At 52.2% G+C, this 19,454-nt stretch overlaps 2 protein-coding genes across 11 annotated transcripts; one reads left to right on the top strand and one right to left on the bottom strand.

Moving 5' to 3' along the window:
• The first annotated feature begins 344 nt into the window (after window positions 1–344).
• NDRG2 (NDRG family member 2) lies at window positions 345–9,520 on the top strand. Of its 5 annotated transcripts, none has more exons than XM_042942612.1 (17): window positions 345–409; window positions 2,019–2,085; window positions 2,782–2,862; window positions 3,197–3,238; window positions 3,648–3,753; window positions 3,964–4,084; window positions 4,259–4,321; window positions 5,275–5,335; window positions 5,551–5,637; window positions 5,834–5,890; window positions 6,065–6,168; window positions 6,846–6,890; window positions 7,174–7,225; window positions 7,477–7,524; window positions 7,764–7,799; window positions 8,204–8,255; window positions 8,534–9,520. In XM_042942612.1, the coding sequence occupies exons 3-17, from the start codon at window positions 2,788–2,790 to the stop codon at window positions 8,698–8,700; spliced, it is 1,116 nt and encodes a 371-aa protein (XP_042798546.1). In that variant the 5' UTR covers window positions 345–409; window positions 2,019–2,085; window positions 2,782–2,787; the 3' UTR covers window positions 8,701–9,520. The 5 variants fall into 5 exon arrangements, with proteins under 5 accessions (XP_042798546.1, XP_042798545.1, XP_042798548.1 ...); XM_042942611.1 differs by lacking the exon at window positions 345–409 and adding an exon at window positions 978–1,063; XM_042942614.1 differs by lacking the exons at window positions 345–409; window positions 3,197–3,238 and adding an exon at window positions 978–1,063.
• Window positions 9,521–12,345: 2,825 nt separating this feature from the next.
• SLC39A2 (solute carrier family 39 member 2) lies at window positions 12,346–17,948 on the bottom strand. 6 transcript variants are annotated; one of them, XM_042940579.1, is made up of 4 exons: window positions 17,620–17,948; window positions 17,308–17,438; window positions 17,022–17,072; window positions 12,346–12,572 (listed from the first exon to the last, which is right to left on the bottom strand). In XM_042940579.1, the coding sequence occupies exons 1-4, from the start codon at window positions 17,732–17,734 to the stop codon at window positions 12,492–12,494; spliced, it is 378 nt and encodes a 125-aa protein (XP_042796513.1). In that variant the 5' UTR covers window positions 17,735–17,948; the 3' UTR covers window positions 12,346–12,491. The 6 variants fall into 6 exon arrangements, with proteins under 6 accessions (XP_042796513.1, XP_042796515.1, XP_042796514.1 ...); XM_042940581.1 differs by having other exon boundaries at window positions 12,525–12,572; window positions 17,022–17,067; XM_042940580.1 differs by lacking the exon at window positions 12,346–12,572 and adding an exon at window positions 14,771–15,311.
• Window positions 17,949–19,454: the final 1,506 nt, after the last annotated feature.

Genomic DNA, 19,454 nt, shown 5'->3' with positions numbered 1-19,454 from the left:
CAGCAGTCTCTGAGAAAACACCGCCTGGGCACTGAGATACAGCCGGGCCGAGCCTGTCTCACCCTCCTCCTCTGGGCCGGACTAGGAGGGGTTACCGCCGAAGCCACAGGGTCTCTTGGGTTCCAGCCCGGGACACAGCGTCCTCCCCAAGCCCCTACTCCACCCCCGCAGAGTTAACTCCGCCCCCACGCCTGTTTACCCTAGAGTCAGAGCCCCTGGGGGTCCCTGGCCCCTCCTCCGTCCCCCCTTGGGGCCTTGACCCGGGAGTCCCCGTTGGCCATCCTCGCCCCCCTCCTGCGATCTCCCTCTATTTATAGCGGCCCCCCGCATTCCCCGCCCCCCCTCCCTGCCTTGTTTTCCAACTTCTCAGCAGCCGAGAGCTGGCGTCGGGACGCAGCACAGAGAGGAGGTACCAGGACCCTGGGCACCCCGAAGTTGGAACTCCTGCGCCCTCGACGACCCCCACCCCCACCCGTCGGTGCTAGCACACCTGCCCCTCCCAGCGGGCGAGACCCTCGCCTCCTCCGCGGCGATCCCCGCCCACCTCCTCCTTCCTTAACCTAGCTCTGTTTACGGGCAAGCGGAGTCGAAATCGTGGGGTGTCAGCACCCTGGGTTCGTCTCCCCCCTACCCGTCCTCATACTGGGTCTGGGGGCGAAGGAAGGAACCACAGTGCGATAGGCAGATCCAGGTCACGGGTGGGGGCGGTGTGGAGGGCAGGAGTGAGGATCCCCTGCAGGACTAAGGGATCCCCGCACACCCCACAACCGCTCGGTTGCGGGGGGATGTCGTGGGGAGCGCGAGCAGAACGCGGAAGCACCCAGCAGTTTGCTTCCCTTAGGGTACCCCTCGGGTCCCCAGCCCAGCCCCTCCCTGAGCGGCAGACAGCCTGGGGCGGGATAAAGGGGGGGCGTGTTTACTGGGGGTCTGGGGCGGATCTGCAGGGAGCTGTCGGCCCGTGGGCGGGCTGGGGCGGGCCGGGGGCGGGTCTGTGGGGAGCCCGAGCCGGGCGGGCCGGAGAGTCAAAGGCAAGTGAAGGTGGAAGCGGCCGCGGCGGCAGCAGGTAGGGGGAGGGGCGGGCGAGGGGCCGCAGGGCCTGGATGGCGCCAGTCGGGCCGGTGGGCGGTTTGATCCCTATCCCTCGGAGCCAACCGCTCGGGGGAAGGGGCCCGCAAGGAGGGGGCGCTGCGCTGCGGCGCACAAAGGCGGAGGCTCCGCGAGCGGCAGGGCGTGTTTGGGGCGTGCGCGAGGTTGTGTCCAGGGTCCCGGGCGCTCCGCGCCGGCCGCGCTAGGGTGTCGATCCCCACGCGGACGAGCAGCGTAGGTGCGGACGGGTGCAGGTCCGGGTCAGTCCCATCCTTCCTACCCATCCCTTCCCAGCTGGCGCTCGGCCCTTGCGGGTCGTCGGGGCGGGAGGGGCGGGGGGGGGTGCTGGGAGGAGACTGTGGGGCCGCCCTCCCTTCCCTTCTCCGCTCGGGGCACCCACACCGAGACTGGGTGGAGGAGAGACTCGAAGGCACGAGGCTTTTTGAATTTCATTTTTAAACGTTTAAATGCGAAACAGTCATGCTCAGCTATCCTCATCTCACTTGAGAGCTGTCAAAAACCTTGAGGATCCCCTAGTTCCCCCTTGTAGTTTGCAAATAGGAAATTGAAGCCAAGAGAAGTAACTGAGTGGGCCAAGGTCACACCCTCAGCGACAGAGCCGGGACTAGAATCCAGAGGTTCCGACACAAGCCACGCTCTTTCCTCCACATCAGCACTTCCTTCTCTCCTCCCCCAGCCTGGGCTGATACCTGCTCTCCGTGTTGCCCCGCAGGCCCCTCCAGCCTGTATTGATTCTAGCTGAAGCCTAGAGAAGACATGTTCATTGGACTCAGGGGTACAGATTAGGGAGGGTTAGTGACCTGGGGAGGGTGGGTGACCCAGGTAGTCTAGATCTTGGCTGAGGCTTTCTGTCCCTAAAAGACCCAGCGTCTGTCTCCCGTGTCATTCACCTCATTGCCTTGTTTTCTCAGACCCCTGAGCCAGGAGGGGAGAGAACCCTGACCCCTGACCCCACTGCATCCAGCCAATAGGAGCCCAGTAAGTGACCCCACCCCCAGGCTGCACAGGTGTTCTGCTCCTCACCAGCCCCACTAATGTTGAATGTATGCTAATTTATTCACAATGGGGAGGGAGGGAGAGTCTTGGAAGGAAGGGAAACATTGGGTCAGTTGGATACAGGTGTCCCTTGTTCTTCTTTTCTTTCTTTCCCTCTCACCCTCTTGGTCTTGGTACTTGGGTCATTTTTAACCCCTTTCCCTTTGATCTGCTGACCTTGAGGTTTAGTTGAAGGTCACAGTTAATTATGAACTCTCACTACTCTGTTCCTTAGTATCATTGGCGTACCCAGTCACTGAGCCATGAGGTTCATCCCTATCTAACTCTGGGAGTGTGGGGTGGCCCCTAAATATAGCACGGGAAACCGGAGCTACACTCCTGCCCCACCCTGGTATTTCTATGCATGACAGGAGAGGGGGGTCTGGAGGTGTGGGTGTTGAGGGGTAGCCAGAGGGATGGCCAGTCTGAAGAGAAGTGGTATCCTGAGTCCTCTGTCATTAGCCTGCCTTTCCAGCGGCCTGGACATGGAGCTGGGGGCGAGAAAGGCTTGATGTGTGCTCCCTCTCCTAGGGCCCTCTGCACCCTACACTGTCCTGGGCTGAGAGAGGGAGCCAGGTGTATGAGATGTGCAGGGGTGGAGGCAACCTCCCCAGTTTTGGTGTTTCTTCATCCTACCAGGCCACCATGGCAGAGCTGCAGGAGGTGCAGATCACAGAGGAGAAGCCGCTGTTGCCAGGGCAGACGCCCGAGGTGGCCAAGGTCAATAGAGACCCTCCGACTCCCAGACCCGAAGTCCAGGCCTGCGGGCATCCCCCTCGCCTCCTGCCTTCCCAAATCCATGATCTCTTTCTAACCCACACCCCTGTTTTCTCCACCTGTACCCATGTCTCTCCCCCATACACCACAATGGGAGTCAGGCCTTTGTCCTGTCACTGCACTAACCTTCATCCTCTCCATGTCTCTTTTTGTCATCTCTTTCTGTCTTTCGTCTCGGTTGGTCTCTTTGCCTTTCTTTATCTGTGCCTGTCTCTCCATCTATGACTCTACATGGCTGTGTGTGTCTGCGTGTGTCTGTCTGTGTGTGTCTCTCCAGGAGGCTGAGTTAGCTGCCGGAATCCTCCTGGACCAGGGACAGGTAACAGCTTGGGAGTAGTCCCAGGGTGGGAGGAGGGGTTCTCCTGTCTCCCAGTAGGGAGAGGACTGCTACCTGGCTCTTTCTCCCCTCTCTGCTCCCTTTCCTTCCATTCCAGTCCTTTCCCTTTCCCATCTCTCCCTTTCCTTCCTTTTTCCTCCTCCTCAGAGTTCCTTGGTGCTCTCCCAACTTTTAGGATTCTTTTCCACCCTCTGAATCATCTTCCACTGTTTTATTTACCTGAACCAAAGTCTTGCTGATCCTATTTCTAAATCTTTGTTCCTGTCTCCTCGCTTTGCCCCTCCCATACCTCAACTCCCCGACTTTTGACTTTGACTTTTGTGGGCGTCCTTCTCTTGCCTCTTTTTCCTCTCAGCCTGACTCCTCCTGATGGTGACCTGTTTTTCTGCAGACTCACTCTGTGGAGACACCTTATGGCTCTGTCACTTTTACTGTCTATGGCACCCCCAAACCCAAACGCCCAGCGATACTCACCTACCATGATGTGGGACTCAATTGTAAGGACCTCACCTTCCCCTCCCACTCCTTTCTGGGAAGAGGCTGGTGGGAAGGGTAAAACCCTAAGGGATGGGGAAGGGTCAGCACCCATGTGGCATGTCAAGGGGAGGTTCTGTCCTCTATGGCATAAAAGAAAGAGGGCGGGTTCTGACTTCGGGTTGCTTTTCCCTGGCTGATTCTACCATCGGGGTGATGGGGATTCTCTTTAGATAAATCTTGCTTCCAGCCACTGTTTCAATTCGGAGATATGCAGGAAATCATTCAGAACTTCGTGCGAGTTCATGTGGATGCCCCTGGAATGGAAGAGGGGGCTCCTGTGTTCCCTTTGGGGTGAGAATTAGCTACCTCCCTCCTCACTGGGCTGTGAGGCACAGGGGGTGTGGGGAAGAGTGGACTCGGGAGGAGGAAACAGTGGAGATTCCGGGAAAGGATACATAGGACACCCTGAGGTGCGGGGCAGCGGGGACAGGTTGGTATTTTCCTTAACATTCTTCTTTTCCCCAGATATCAGTACCCATCTCTGGACCAGCTGGCGGATATGATCCCTTGCATCCTGCAGTACTTAAAGTGAGAAGCCTGGGTACCCCTCCAAACCGTAGTTCTCTGTCTGGCATAATGGGGCCCTTAGAACTCCTGTGTCCACCAGGGTTCCTAGACGGGTTGTGGTCTCTATCCTAGATATATCCTTCCTCCTCCATGCCTCCACCTGACTGTTGAGAGGAAGGGGTAGGTTTGGAAATGGACTTGAATCAGCTGAGTAGCCCTAATGGATAGAGGCAGGAAAGGGAGGGATTATGTGTGGCCCTGCCTTAGGCTGAGGAGGGGCTTCTCTGATTCAGAAGGTCGGAGGAAGTGGACGGGTGACATAATCTCAAGGAGCCAGATGGACTTGTCTTTCCCTCCTACTTCCCCTCCTCCACACACACACACCTGTGATCTGGAGCCCTCACACCCTGAGTATGAGGGAGAGAGGGAGAAGGAAGGGAAAGACAGGTGAGCCTCTGTGGTATGTATGCTGAGTGCGGAGGACTCCCGGCTTGGCTTTTCCTGGGCACCCGGGGCCATGGGCAGCTCCGGTTTGCCTTGTTGGCTCTGTTTCCCCCATTGTCCCTGTTGTTCACTGAAGTTGTTTTTTTTTTTTTTTTAACATCTTGCTTCAAGTTCCCTTCTTCCCGGTTTCTCACGAGGAACCAGGAACTAAAACAGAACAAGTTGAACTAGCTCTTGAGAATTGAGAATGGACACAGAGCTATGTAGGAAAACAAGCGTCTGGTTGTTTGGGGGATGGGTGTTTCTTTTCAAGACCCTGGCTTCCCAAGAGAGCTGAAGATAGACTTCAGGGACCTACACTGATTACCAGTGTCAATTGTTAGCTCCCTGGCGCCTTCCCTTTTAGCACCCCTCAAGGGAAGATGGTGTTCTGTCCTTTGTGCATGTGGCCTTGGGAGAGAGGGTGAGGAGTTTGAAAAGCCAAAGTTTTGGACACCAGGGCCCATTAGACATGCATTTCTCTTTCACAGTTTTTCCACAATAATTGGAGTTGGTGTTGGAGCTGGGGCCTACATCCTGTCACGCTATGCTGTAAGAAATAAAAACAAAAACAAAAACACAAAAGCAACCCAGACAAGGTTTAAGGCCCATGGCAGACTGATTAGGAGAGTGTGGTTTAATAGTGTGTGTTTGTGGGGAGGGGGTGGGGGGCAGGCCCCATGGGACCCTAAGACTGGCCGGAGCTCAGTGGGAAGGGATAAGGCCCTGCCCAGCCTCTGATTCCCTATCCGCCTGCTACTCCTCAGCTTACTCACCCGGATACAGTCGAAGGTCTTGTCCTCATCAACATTGATCCCAATGCCAAGGGCTGGATGGATTGGGCAGCCCACAAGGTTTGGAGGAGCCTGTGTGTTGATGTCTGGGGGGGGCGGGGCTTGTGTAGGTCCAGTTAGGCTCTACTAGCATAACTGCTTGGCCTGTGAATGTCAAGAAAGGGGAGTGGAGCAGGGAAGATGTGTGTGTCACTTTGTAGCCTGGGTTTCTTCTCGTGGTATCCTGAGCTTGCTCACCTGCCCTTTTTCCTCATAGCTAACAGGCCTCACCTCTTCCATTCCGGAGATGATCCTTGGACATCTCTTCAGCCAAGTAAGTGGTTGTGGAAGCTGGAGGAAGTAGAGGGGACCTTAGGGTCTTGAATGCTTGGGGTGACTCCCTTAACTGGGATGGGATCTGGGGAGGGAGGAAAGCTTGGCTCTTCTCATCCAGTAACTGTTGACTTCTTTTCTCAATCCTGATTTTTTTTCCTCTTCATTCCTTCAGGAGGAGTTGTCTGGAAATTCTGAGTTGATACAAAAGTACAGAAATATCATTACACATGCACCCAATCTGGAGAACATTGAACTGTACTGGAATAGCTACAACAAGTGAGTGGGTGGTGTGTGTGCGCACACGTGAAGCAAATGTAGAAGCAGCAGCTGGGGGTCGTGGGGAGGTGCAGAGAAGGAGAGCGAAGTCTGGGATGTACACAGTGCGAGGAGGGCAGGATTTGGTGTGCAGCTGGGGCAGCTGCGGGCCAGACCCCGTGGAATGAATTATATGGAGCCGTCCCCCTTTCTCCTGTTTACCTCCCTTGGATTTTTGGATTCCCAGAAGTGAGATAGATGGTCTCTTGTCCATGTGCCCTTCCTCCCCCTTCACTGACCTCTGGCCAGAGACCTGGGGCACAAATGACCATAGGGATTGTGTTTGAGGCCTGCCTGCCACCTTGCCCTTTGGTTCCCACTTTTTTTTTTTAACTTTATTTATTTTGAGAGAGAGAGAAAGAGAGCGAGAGCAAGAGAGAATCCCAAGCAGGCTCTGCGCTGTCAGTGCAGAGCCTAACGTGGGGCTTGAACTCATCAACTGTGACCTGGGCCAAAGTCAAGAGTCAGATGCTTAACCAACTGAGCAACCCAGATGCCCTTGTTTCTCACTTTTAATTATTAATATTTGACTGTAATTTCTGGGAGGAAGAGAGCTTCCTCAGGGAGGAGATGGCTTCCATCCGGATAGACAGCATTGTCTGCCTAACATTCCTGCTCCTCTTTGAACCCCTCTCTAGCCGCCGAGACCTGAACCTTGAGCGTGGAGGTGCTGTCACCCTCAAGTAAGACGTTAAGAGATAAAGCTTTGCCTCTCTCTCTGGATCTTCCCTAGGTGCTTATATTCTTTAGAAGGAGAGTCTTTTAACAGGGAGTTTTCTCATTACCTCCCACCCTGTCCTATGAAGCAAATCTCACTGTCTAGGTCCATCCCCCTTTGAATTGTCTTGGTAGGGTCAGAAGACCGTCTCCTCTTTGGAGTCAAACATTGTCTAACTGCTCTTCTGGGAAAAGGCGGGTGACAGAGCACCAGGGCCTTACCCTCTTCTCCCGACACTATGCCTCTAGGTGCCCTGTGATGCTGGTGGTAGGAGACCAAGCACCCCATGAAGATGCAGTGGTCAGTAGGGAATTTTGGGGTGGGTGAGGGAGGGTTGGAGATCCAGGGTGGTTGTTAGAGGGGTATCTTGCCAAGAGGCCAGCTCTGGAACAGGGAGAGTGACTGTGGGGCATAAGAGGTTGATTCCTGGTAAGAAGGAAATGGGTACGAGGCTAATGGGAAAGAAACTGGGATCTGGGTCCTTGGGTCCCTTCGAAGGGAGGGGCCACAGGGAGTATGACCTCATTCATTCAGCCTCCTGCTTACTCCAGGTGGAATGTAACTCAAAGCTGGACCCCACCCAGACCTCTTTTCTCAAGGTCAGTAACCCTACTCCATACCCCGCCTGACTCCTGGCCCCCTGTGCAGAGCCATAGATCCTCTCTAGATTCAGCTTCTAGGCCTTCCAGGTCCTGCATGGGAGCAAGTGGGGCAGATAAAGAAAGCAAACCCTGAGGGCCTGGAGTGGGGAGGCTAAGGAAAAGAGAACCTTTTCTATCTCTTGGCATGGCTCTGTTTATTTATGTCTTCTGGATGGTTGTCTCTGTCTCCTGCACAGATGGCTGACTCTGGAGGCCAGCCTCAGCTGACTCAGGTGAGTACCCCTGCCGTCCATGGGATGGGATATTAGTGGCTCTGAACCATACACTTTGTTGCTCATCCATTTGCCACTCATTCCACACCTAACCTGCCATGGCTTGGGGTTCCAGCTTGGCTTCTTTTTCTTTTTTAATGTTTATTTATTTATTTTGGGAGAGAGAGAGAGCTAGAGAGCAAGAGAGCAAGATCGTGAGCAGCAGAGGGGCAGAGAGAGAGGGAGAGAGAGAGAATCCCAAGCACTAACAGTGTGGAGCCTGGCGTGGGGCTCGATCTAACGACCCTGGGATTATGACCTGAGCTGAAATCAAGTCAGATGCTCAGTTGAGTCACCCAGGCAACCCTCCATCTCAGCTTCTAACCTCACCTCACTGTCCCCCTCTCCTCTTCTTACTTCCACAGCCAGGCAAGCTGACCGAGGCCTTCAAGTACTTCCTGCAAGGCATGGGCTACAGTGAGTATGGGAGTCAGAAGCTATCATGAGAACAGTGATTGCTGCACAGGAGCGGGGAAGGGATGGGCACTGGGGGGGTGGGGGGGGGGGTGGGAGGGGGTGGGGGGAGGGAACCATTTCAGGCTAGTTCTGGAAGTTACCACCGTCTGCCAAATCACTGACCTCCCGCTCCAGCCCCATTTGTGACTCTCGGCTCACCCAAGCACCCCACTCTTGAGTTGCCAGCCTCTCTGTCTCACCTCCTTTATGCCTACCTGCTCATCCTTCTGTCTCCACAGTGGCCTCATCCTGCATGACTCGCCTGTCACGATCGCGCACAGCCTCCCTGACCAGCGCAGCATCCATTGACGGCAACCGGTCCCGCTCTCGCACCCTGTCCCAGAGCAGCGAGTCTGGAACTCTCCCTTCAGGGCCTCCAGGGCATACCATGGAGGTCTCCTGTTGAGTGACCTTTGTCGCCCTGGTGTAGGACCCAGCCCTCACCTCCCCCAGCACTAACCTGGGAGGTGCATAGGGCACTGGGCCAGAGTAAGGGAAGATGGGCAGATCATGTGGGGAGATGACCTTGATCTTTGATTGCTACCCTAACCTTGACCTCTAACCTGTGATTCCCCTCAGCTCCTGGGAGAGATGTCCCAATATCTCTTAGGGACCCAGACCCCTAAAGTATCCCTCTCCCTCATTGTGGTGTTAAGGTGATGAGGGCACATACCCCTCTCCCTAATCTAGGTGTCTGTTGATAAGGGACAGGAGGTTGTTGTAGTTGCCCATGTGCCTCCACCAGACTCTCCCTACTTATCCCATTGCAAGGGTGGGGGACTTGGGGCCAGGACTCCATTCACCAAATCTGATAGGGCTTCTCATGAACCCTTCAGATCTCTGACGGGTATGGACCTAACTGAATGTGTGTCAGGGGAGGCTTGCTGGTGGGTTAATGGTCCTCAGGATGGTATAGAAACACCCAGTGTGTGAAATGGAAGTTGGAATGGGAGGTGGTGGGCAATGAGCAAGTATGAGGGAAGGATCGGAGCTGGGGCAATAGGAAGGGGCCTGGGGCCATTGGCTGCACTAACTTTGGTAGCTGTCTAGACAGTGTGTGTCTAGAGTGGGAGGGGGAGGGAGCTAAGCTGGGGCAGGGCTGCTTGGGGCTTGTCATAGGGGTGGGAACGGCTATCTTGGGGCTCTGACCACACTGTGTTATGTGTGGAGGGTGCCCTCCTGTGTCCCACAATTTCTGCTGTAACAATAAACTGTAGAGGAACTGAGTGCCATTCTTCCTTGTCTGAGTATGCCCGCATCATGCCCCTGTTCATGACTTCCCCCTGCCCAACCACATTCTCTTCTCAGATATGGCATGGACACTTCACAGAACGTGACTACATGGTCACTGGCCCCTATTCCAATAGGATGGTATTGTCCTTGATATTGATAGTATTTTCAAGTTTTGGGAGAGAGGAGCTACGTAGGTTTTATGGGACTTATTATTAGTTAGTTGATGTCACCAACATCATGATCTGAAGCAGGAAGTACAGAATACTGGCTGAAGTGTCCAAGGACATCTTGTGACCACCTTCCTGCAGGATCCTCCCTAGGGGTCACCTAAATTCTATTTTATTTTATTTTACTTTTAACTTTTAAAACTTCATTTTGAAAGAGAGAGAGAACTTGTGCAGGGAAGGGGCAGAGAGACAGGGAGAGAGAGAATCCCAAGCAGGCTCCACACTGTCAGTGTAGAGCCTGATACAGGGCTCAAACTCACAAACCATGAGGCCATGACCTGAGCCAAAATCAAGAATTGGACGCTTGGCCAACTGAGTCACCCAGGTGCCCCTAGATTCCACTTTAGATGGTTCAATAGAATCAGTAGACCAGGCCTCACGCAGTTACTACAGGGGTTGGGTTGGTCATAGTTGACCCCAATCTGAAGACTCCTTCAGGAGAGCGAGAGCACAAAGGATTTCCTCTCAGGAATCCTCCTCCCCCATGAATCCAAGAATTCAGGGAGTTTTAGACTGGTTCTCTGAGAAGTTTTTCAACAAGTATGAACAATACTCAGCAAAAGGACTTCAGATATTGTGGCTGTTGCAGGCTGATTCTTGGGCTCTTGGGGCACAAAAAGTAAAAAATGGGAAGGTACTTTACAGTGTTATTGTTAAGAGTGCTGTGGATGGACTATTACAAGGTCACTTGCTGGAGTACTTTCTAGAGTACTCCACACACAATTATGTGCTTTCCTCAATGCAACTGAGCTGAGGACTAATGCAGCTTGCTGTCTGGTGCTGACACACTGACATGGAAGGGAGGCATGGAATATGTTACTGACTCTTGAGCATTTCGTCACTCTCTCAGGACTGAGACTGCTATAAATGCATGAGACCAGGACTGGAGGGGGCTGGGGTCTCAGGTGACTCGCAGGGTTATAGAGCTAGCTGTTGATGGCAAGTGTGTTGGGTGACCTCATGCCGGGCAGGTAGCAAAGAGTGCTTTAATGCCACCCTAAAGAAATAGCACAATTGGAATCACTGGACTGACTAGCTCCTAGGTAAACAAAACATGACAGAAAGGCAAAGAACTCCAACCAGCATCAGCCTTGCCTGGCAAAGGCTATTGTGCATTATGGGAAGGAAGGCAGGTCTTCTCACACAGAGAACACCATTAGCAAGGTAATCTTCAGAAGAGGGAGGATACCATGTGTACACGTGTGAATGTGTGTGTATGTATCTGTCACGCAGGTGGTGTGTGACATGGTGGTGACTGTGTGTCCCTCTCCTATAGATGTGTCAGCATGAGAAACCCAAGAGTTAGGAAGAGGGAGAGATGCTCTCTGCTGGGAGCAAGGGAGAGGGGGTTTGCTGTCCTTGTCTGACCTCTTCACTTTGTTGGTCCTAGACATTCCAGGCTAGCCCATGGGGATGCAGTGCCCTCCTGTGGTTGGCATGGTTCTTCCCCCCCCCCCCCCCCCCCCCCCCCCCCCCCCCCCCCGTCACGGTTTCCCTCCCAAATCTCCCAGTGTTCTTTGTGATTCTATGCAGTAGCTACATAGGGAAGCCATGGTCTGTGGCTCCTGCCTGTTCTGAAGGTCAGAGCTCAGGAGAGGTGAGGTGACTTCACAGAAGGCTGAATCACAAATTCCCTACTTTTTGTCTCTGCTTCAGGCTTAGGACTCCTGTTTCTCTCTTCCTCTCATTCTCAAGGGATGTGTTTCCCTGACTTCAGGGATGGAAATCCAAGATAACTAAGAGAGGGTTTACTGGGAAAGAGAATAAAACTAGAAGACTACAGTGATGAGAATCTTGTGGGTCAGCTTGGAAAGTCTGGAACTCATGAAGAGATTTGAAAGAGTGAGTCTCTGAAAGTACACACAAAACTGACCCTGCAGTAGGAGGGAGAGATGTGAAACTTCAGAGAGCACTCCTTTACAGAGTTAGGGCAATGCCAGAGTGGGAGACGCCACCTTTCTAGAGATTTTGGTACTAAATGGAAAGTGAGAATCAGTTGTCACTGGAGGCCAGGGGTGTGGTCAAGGTAAATGGTGCCCAGAGCAATTACGTTGTTTGCACCGTCTCTCCTTGCCAACATCAGAATTTCCCCCAAACTGGGTAAATAGTAAAGGTAGGATGCATTCTATATTTGACATTCAATACATCTAAAGATAGTAATTCTGAACAAAATTCAAATAAAAAGGAAGTAGTCAGCAACTGGCCTCTTTAAGCATCCCTGCAGACTGGGGCCTGGGGGTGTACCACCTGTCTACACACCCCTTTTGCTTCACCTTTGCAAGTGGCCACGGGCTCCTCCCTCAGGTGCGGGGGCGGGGAACATGAGGGTGCCTGACCAGCTGGCGCACATACACTCACACATAACCAACCCATTCTGATTCTGGCAACCATTCTTTGTACTCTAAAGCCGGGAGAAAGGGACCATTTCCTATGGGCACTGTCTCCTGTGAGGGAGGCAAGACACTGGCAAAGGGGTGAAGTGGAACGGACTGTCTCACAGGAGTTAGCCTGGAGCTCTCTGGTTTTGTTCCTGGGGCATCTTGTTCACAGGTGCCCGTCTTTGGCTGACCTCCCATCTTGCCCCAGGATATTCACTAACCTCCATTCTCTTTGATGCTGTGCCCCATCTCCTCTCCTTTTCTTCACCACTGTCAGCTTACAACTGTAAAAACCCAAGCCTTGGCCTGTATGCAAATGAAAGGTGGGGGAGCTCCCAAGGGTTACTTCAGGGAACCATTTATTGTTGCAAAAGTGGAAAGTTGGTTCTAGGTGGGAGGGCAGTTGGAGGTCTCATTCTTCCGGCTTTTTTTGTTTTTTCCTGTTTAAATATATAAAAAATACATGTGTGGGGATGGAAAATAAGGGATGGGGAAAGGGCACAGGGGTTCAGGAGACTTGAAAACACTTCCACATAAATTCTTTGGTGACTATTGCAACTATCTTCTTCTCTATCCTTTTTCCCAACCTGTATCTTTCCTGTATTTTTTAAAAACTCTCATGATTCTAAGGTTTTTCGGTTACAACCTGTCTGTCAAGGCTGAATGAAGTGTGTCAAGGTTTACTCCTGAATCTGGCTTCCAGTTGCCAGGACTCAGCTACCTTGCTCTCCCTCCTTCCCCATGGCTCTCTTACCTGTTCTCACTCCACCCTTCCTCACTGCAAGCTCATTTAAAGTCACCTTCATCTGCTCCTTTATAGCCCTCTCTGACTCCTTGCTGGGGATTCATAGGTTTTGGAAATGATCCGATTGTTCCTTTTTCTGATCCTGATGTTCTCTCTAGGGAACCATCCTAGAGCTTTATTCCAGCTCTTGATACGATATGGTTCCAGCTAAAGATGGTTCCTGTCCTGGTTAGTAGGTCTTGGGAAAGGAAAGGCGATGGTCGTGGGAAGGAAAGAGAGTGCTGATGGCTGAAAGCACAGGTGGCTGAAAGGGAATGTAAGGGCTCCTGGGCTGGGAGGAGGCAAAACGTGCATGACTCACCCTTGCTTGAGATCTCCCAACCTCTGCTCATTTCCCTCAGATGCTGATAGCATCAGTGACCCAGAAACATATGAGGAGCCCAGGGTCCCATGTCCTCAAGTCTCCTTTCTGTAGTCCTGCAAATCCTTTCCACCTGAAGTAGCTACCGTCCATAAAATTGTGTCCCTCCCAATTCAGCCTTGAAAAGGCCTGGCAAGACCACTCAGGTTGAAAGTAGCAGACAGTCGATGGCATGTTGGATATGAGCCTCCAGACTTATGTGCCTCACAAGACTGATATGCCTGCAATGCACCAACAGGCAATTTTGTCCTTTGGCTTCTTCGCTTTGGGCATGAGCAAAAAGAGACCCTGGCAGTAGATCACAGAGTAGAAGTGGAGTGAGGGTGGGAGGGTGCTCCTCTAGTGTCCTCCTGGTCGGATCCCTGCAAGCTGGTTGTATCCCTCCTCTGAGGCCACAGCTCTTACTGGACGCCCCTTTCTCATTTCTGCTAACTGCTCCCTTCTCTTCAGCCGGGGTAGCAACATTGTTTTTGCTCACCCTCCAGCAGACATTTGCGCCACCAAGCACAGCAGTGTTCTTTCTCAGCCCCAGGGGATTGCACCATCCACTCCTTACTCTGTCCAAACCCTGCCCACACCTTCCTATATACTCCCTTTATTAAACTTGCCTCAATTACCCATGTGCTCTCTGCTTTCTTCTGAGACCCTAACACATAGGATGGGAGGTAAAGGGAAGGAAAGAGAAGGAAGAAGAGAATCTATATAGTTGAGTTTTTCTTAAAATCAGAGAAACATGGGTTGGAAGCCCACCTAGCTATGTGATCAGGTATTTAACTGTTCTGCATGTGTCTCCCTCAACTTACAGCGGGGATAATACCTACTTGGCAGGGTCAGGAAGGTGAGATCATACTTGTGAATGCAGTAGCACAGTGCCTGGCACATAGCAGGTGCTCTGTGTGGAGACTCTATTATTATTACTACATCTGAGGCTCTGTTCTGAGTACATATTACATTACCTAATACTGATGGGAAAACAGAATAGGATGGTATTTCAGGGAAATGGTTTCCTGTATCAGACATTTTTATTTAGTTGTACCTGAACCTTGCCTTCTCACTCATCCCTGGGTGTGTAAGCTGGGCTTCTGAGGAGGTTTGTGTATCATAGTTTGTGGGGAGGGGAATGGGATGGACAGGAGACAACTCTGGCAAGAAGGAAACTCAGGAGACCTTGTCAATGTGAAGGTGACTTGGCTTCTGCAACTGTCAACATCAGAAGGGGCAAAGTGGGGAGAGTGAGTTCACAGGGTACACCTTCTCTCTTCCTTTTTTTAAATGTTTATTTATTAACTTTGAGAGAGAGAGAGAGACAGAGACAGAGACAGAGAGAGAATGAATGGGAGAGGGGCATAGTGAGAATCCCAAGCAGGCTCTGCCCTATCAGCCCAGAATCTGATGTGGGGCTCGATTCCACAAACCAGGAGATGAAATCAAGAGTCAGACACTCAACCAACTGAGCCACACAGGCACCCCTCTTCCTCCTTCTCCACTAAGTCTGCAATACTCTTCCAATTCATGGGTGAAGGGGCTGGGTAACAGGCAGATAATCAGCTCCGTATTTGTCCTTGGTAGTTTTTAAGAGATGTAACACAGTGTAGGGGCTACTTGAACTGAAAGACAGACGGCCTAGTTGGGAGGGGCTGGAGGCAGAGGGGCAGGTAGAGCAGGCAGAAGGAAAGCCACTAAGTTGTGGCAAAGCCAAGTAATCACCCTAGGCATTTATCTGGCGCCTCTCTCTCCCTCTCTAAACACTGCTTCTTAATCCCGCAGCTCAAGGCAGCTAGCTGGATGGAGACAGGGGCTCAAAGGAGAGCAATAGCATCCTCGAGGCCACACAGGGCTCAGTGTGAAAAATAAAAGCCAGATGAAAGGAGGCTCTATTTAGCCTGATCTCAAGAGTCTGTTGGACACACTGTAGTTGACTGATAATAGGTACTGGGAGTGACGTGGGTGTGGTTTCTGTTTTTACACCTCTTCTCTCTAAATGCTGGGAACTCTGGCTCAGTTTCTCAACACCTGTGGGGAAGACAGGAGCAGGTTGTTGGAATTTCAGCAATGCTGCCATGTTTGGAGGGCATGGTCTGCAATTGACAGAATGGCTAGGGGCCCGGATTCCAGAAGAAAATACCCCATCCAGTGTTCATTCACCCTTTCCACTCCTCATTCCACCACTTCCTGTACTGGGCAGCTCCTAGGCAACCTACAGAAATGATGTATAGCATGGCTGAAGGGGAAGGGTAAAATGGACATTTTATTGTTCACAGTAGCATAAATGGGACGGGAGTCAAATCTAGAGTGATTGTGTTTATATCAATTCTCCAATTTATAGGCACTCAACTTAAACATCTTTCTCTCAGTCCTGGATGAGAAATGGGATCTCATGTAGGGAAAAGCTGGGGTCCAGTTCATGTGGACGATGCCTAGTGAATGTCACTTAGTCTCAGTAGAGAAATATCTGAGGGCCAAAGCTGTCTGGGAAGTGTCTCCCAGGGGCAGGAAGGCCATTGTAGATAGGTCCATCAGAAGAATCAGGAATCTCTCAGGCCCACAAAGCAATAATGGCCATGAAGGCAAAACCGGCGGCTACACAGCCCCACTTGGCCAGAGGGGCCTCGGGGCCAGCTAGCTCCCGGGGCAGAATTTCTAGGAAGGTGACATACAGAAAGGTGCCGGCTGCCACACCTTCTAACACAGCCTGGGTTAAGCCACGCCCCCCTTTAGAGTCCCCCTGAGTCACAGCCAGTCCCAGGACCAGGCCCAGGGGGGACATGAGAGCCAGTGACAGGATGGACAGCGTGGCCCATCGCGAGCCAGTGCCTATCTGCACCAGCCGCAGTCCTACACCAAACACTATGAGCCCCTTGTGAGCCAGGACTGCAAGACAGAGCTGCACGGTAGCTGCTACTGTTGGCTGCAGCCCCACAGCCAGACCTTCAAACACTGAGTGGAAGGAGAGGGAGAGCAAGAGGACAAGGGCTCGGAGGGGACCCTTTGAGGGGGAGGGGAGAGGTCCATGGCTGTGGAGTCCAAGGACGTGAGCCCCGTCCCACTCCTCCTGCACTGTGACCCCTTCAGGAGCCCCAGGATAGCACTGCAATGCCAGCGACTCCAAAAGGAAGACAAAGAAGAAGCCCAGGGAGATGATGAGCTCTCCATAGGGATACTCCATCTAGGAACAGAAAGAGGGCTGTGAGGTGGGAAGGGAAGACAAGAAAGTACACTGGGTGGCCATGGGAGTGGGAAACCAAGGAGAACGGGAAATGTGGGGCTGTGCCCAATTAGTAAAATCTGGCTGCCTGTTTGCCCGGCCGGCTCTCACTCTGGCCAGTGGCCTTATTACCATCTGCTTCAAATGCTTCCAGATTGATGTGGCCTATGGTGCAGAAAGAAGGGCAGGGGAATGAAGCCAAGAGCAGGTATGGACAGTGACAACCACCACCCTTGAGGGACTAGGGGACACAAAAGTGATAGGGTTAGAAAAATGGGAAAAGAATGTGAGGCATGTGAAAGGGTCCAGAGAAAGAATGAAAGAGTAAAGCAGAGTTTTTTTAGGGCGTCCACAAACCCAAAAGGATTGGGTGGGCTCCTCTTTGGTCTGTGATGTCTGAGCTGAGGAGCAGAGGGGATTTCTGTTTCTCCTCACATACTTCCCTCAAAAGGGTCTGGGTGGGAAAGGAGTTTCGGCTCCCCTCCCGCTCCGGGGAGGGACTGGCGGGAGATACTTACCTGTGCTGAATCGGCATCATCAGAAACACTTCCCTCCCTTCTTGTCCTGTTCTAGGGAGAAAAAAGCAGCAATCAATGGAGAATGGAGCTCAGCTTCCTGTCCTGCCCCTTCAGCTCCACTGCTTTCCTTAAAGTCCAACCTGTTTTCACCATGCCACAGGAGAGCTGTCTTCTTCCCTGTCCCTCCCTGCTGGTCCTCAACTCTGTCACCTTTCTCCCTTCCTCCCTTGGTTCTGCTCATCATTCTGGCCTCCCGGCTCTGCAGCTCAGCATTTCTGCTGCTTACCTGCATCATAAACTTCTGGATCTCTGATTCAATTCCCTCCAGGGCATCAGCAGTCATGTGCATGAACCCCGCTCCCAGGAAAACACCTGCAGAAGTGCAGCCCAGGAGGCTGAGGACCCGGCGGTGACGACCTAAAAATGGGGAAAGTTACAATCTAGTTGGCAGTGAGATAGAAAAGGTGACAAGAGAGAGACAGTGGCACGCAATACCCCAAGCTTGGGGATGATGAGAGAATCAGAGCAAGGCATCAGGACGGGGTGACGGGGTTGTTGTCAGGATTAGGTTATGGGGACATGTGCTGCAGGGCCATACCTGTGGCTGCATCCAGCTGGAACCATTTGAAGCAGATGGGAATAAGGCCGCAGATCAGAGTGAGAACCAGCAGGGCAAACAGGCAGCCAATTTTTACTCCCAGTAGTGGTTCCATCCTTGGGGTGCAGGGTGAGCAGAGGCCTCGGGATGGCAAATGGAGTTACAATCTTCAGAGGAGTGCTGTCTTAGGTGGTCAGAGCTGGAGTAGCTCCTCTCCTGAGTTTCAGGAGGCTGTTGGGATCCTCCTCTTGTCCGGTGTTGCCTCTGCTTGCGCAGCCTTGCATAGCTGACTGGGGCCTTGCCCCAGATTCCCGCCCTCCCCCTACAAGGAGGCCCCTCCCCTGGCTCATGCCTTCCAGAACTTGGAAACCAGAAACTCCAGACTCCCTGCCAGGCACAGCCTGTGCTGTAGGTCCTCTTCTCTTCGCTGCCATGACTAATCCAAATGCTGTGGACAGTCTTAGTTCATGCCTGGGGCTGGTCTAATCCAAAATGGGAGTTTGGGGAGGGCCTTCCCAGCTGTTTTGTACTGGGGACACCTGGTCCTGCCTTATTCAAGACACTTCATCTAAGACTTCCATACCCTCTCCACCCCACCCCACTCCCTGTCTCATGGGTTATGCTGATATCTGAACCCTCCCCTTTCAGAGGGGATTTGGGGCCACTTTCAGGTAAGGAGGTGGGGCTGAGAGGTGGTGCTGCCGCCCACCATTCTGTGGAAACTAGATGAGTGGACTCCCCTTTCCTGTAACCCCAGAAAAATAGCTCTGGACATGATAATGTCTAGTGGGGAAGTTGAGATTTCTAGTATTACAACACTGATGCTGTTCCAGCTTTTGACTGTGCCTATTTTCGGATGTATGCAGATCTTCCTCAATGTACGACGGGGCTACATACTTAAGCCTCCTAAGCTGACAATGCATTTAGTACACCTCAGCTACCAGTCATAGCCTAGCCTACCTAACTGTGCTCAGAACATTTCTATTAGCCCACAGATGGGCAAAATCATCTAACCAAAGTCTATTTTATGACAAAGTGTTGAAATTCCTTATAATTTACCAAATACTGTACTGAGAGCAAAAACCAGAATGGTTCTAAGGGTACCGTTTACAGTCGCTATCGCGTGACTGCCTGGGAGCAGGCAGTTGCCTGCCAGCAACACGAGATGATCATACCACTATCGCTAACCTGAGAGAAGATCCAAATTCAAAATCCAAAGTACAGCTTCTACTGGATGTGCATTGCTTTCATATCATCTTAAAGTTGAAAACTTGAAAATCAAGCCATGGTAAGTAAGTCAGGGATTGTGTGTATCGGGGTAGAGGGGTGAGAATTTTAAGACAAGGAAAGTTGCTCTAGCTCTGAAACAGGAAGGTCTCAGGGAACGCTGAGAAATGAACAAAGCAAACTGAAGGGTCCTGCCTGGATCTGCGGTGGGGGAAGATGGAAAATTCAGTCTTGACGAGGACTGACACTTGAGGAAAATATATCCAGCAAACTGGGGAGCTGATGGACCCTGAGAGAGACACAAGGAAAGGAGGGAGAAAAACACAGAGGTGAGGCAGCTGCTGGCCCCCTGTTCAGGTGGCCACCTAACAACCGTGACATCTGCTGAGCCAGTGCTCAGAGAGCTGAGGGCAGCTCTCCCCATCTCTCTGCCTCGGGTGACTTCCCTGGGCAGCCCTGGTCTCTGGCAGGAGGGAACAGTACTCTTACGGGAGAAGGTGAGCTTGAGATCTGTATGGGAAACAGGCACTGAACATCTGAGGATTCTCTTCGTCCCAGGATAGGCCATGACAACTGACCTCTGTACCTTTTAAGAATCACAAGATCCA

Source organism: Panthera leo, chromosome B3 (assembly GCF_018350215.1).
Source record: "Panthera leo isolate Ple1 chromosome B3, P.leo_Ple1_pat1.1, whole genome shotgun sequence".
Classification (NCBI taxonomy): domain Eukaryota; kingdom Metazoa; phylum Chordata; class Mammalia; order Carnivora; family Felidae; genus Panthera; species Panthera leo.
Note: the sequence above shows the minus strand (reverse complement) of the source record. Positions and strands in the feature narration are given on the sequence as shown.